The sequence below is a fragment of the Nematolebias whitei genome, chromosome 14 (assembly GCF_014905685.2).
Source record: "Nematolebias whitei isolate Nwh7 chromosome 14, NemWhi1, whole genome shotgun sequence".
NCBI lineage: Eukaryota > Metazoa > Chordata > Actinopteri > Cyprinodontiformes > Rivulidae > Nematolebias > Nematolebias whitei.
Window position 1 is genome coordinate 4,476,739 of NC_056511.1, and position 719 is coordinate 4,477,457.

The window sequence follows — 719 nt, forward strand, 5'->3', positions numbered from 1 at the left end:
GTTGTAGTGGTGGTTGGAGTTGTTGTAGTGGTTGATGGAGTTGTTGTAGTTGTGGTTGGAGTTGTTGTAGTTGTGGTTGGTGTTGTTGTAGTGGTGGTTGGAGTTGTTGTAGTGGTGGTTGGAGTTGTTGTAGTCGTGGTTGGAGTTGTTGTAGCGGTGGTTTGTGTGGTTGTTGTAGTAGTGGTAGGTGTTGTTGTAGTGGTGGATGACATGGTGGTTGTTGTGGTGGTTGCCATGGTGGTTGTAGTGGTAGGCATTGTTGTAGTGGTGGTTGGGGTGGTTGCAGTGTTCGTTGGCGTTGTTGTGGTGGTTGTAGGTGTTGTTGTAGTGGTGGTTGGTGCTGCTGTTGTAGTCAGTGGAACGTTACACAAACTGCTTGAACAGCAGGTCGGTCCACTGACGATGCTGCCAACATTTTGCATGAACGGTAAAGTGCCCAGACTTGGAGCAACTAAACAAGTATTTTGAGTCACACAGCCGAGTGCTGGAGATGTTGTGGATCCACTTTTCACTGTGGGCATAAAACCAAAATATTATTGTATAAATGTCTAATCATTTAACAAACAAACTAATAAATATTGGCATTAGTTGCTATCCCTAACATTTTCCATGTGTCGAATAGAAAACTACAACAATACAAACACGAACACAATATGAAATAGAACAAACACACGTTCCACTCCCTGTGCTATAACTGGGTGAAGATCTAATATATTTTT

The 719-nt window shown here is 43.0% G+C and overlaps 1 protein-coding gene across 1 annotated transcript in view; it reads right to left on the reverse strand.

Annotated features, from left to right (window-relative positions):
• LOC119420786 (integumentary mucin C.1) overlaps nucleotides 1–719 on the reverse strand; it is a 25,849-nt gene that overhangs the window by 19,337 nt on the left and 5,793 nt on the right. Inside the window, exon 6 of the mRNA XM_037688211.1 lies at nucleotides 211–343. Within this exon, the coding sequence (XP_037544139.1) occupies nucleotides 211–343 (133 nt within the window). The remainder of the gene's footprint in view (nucleotides 1–210; nucleotides 344–719) is intronic.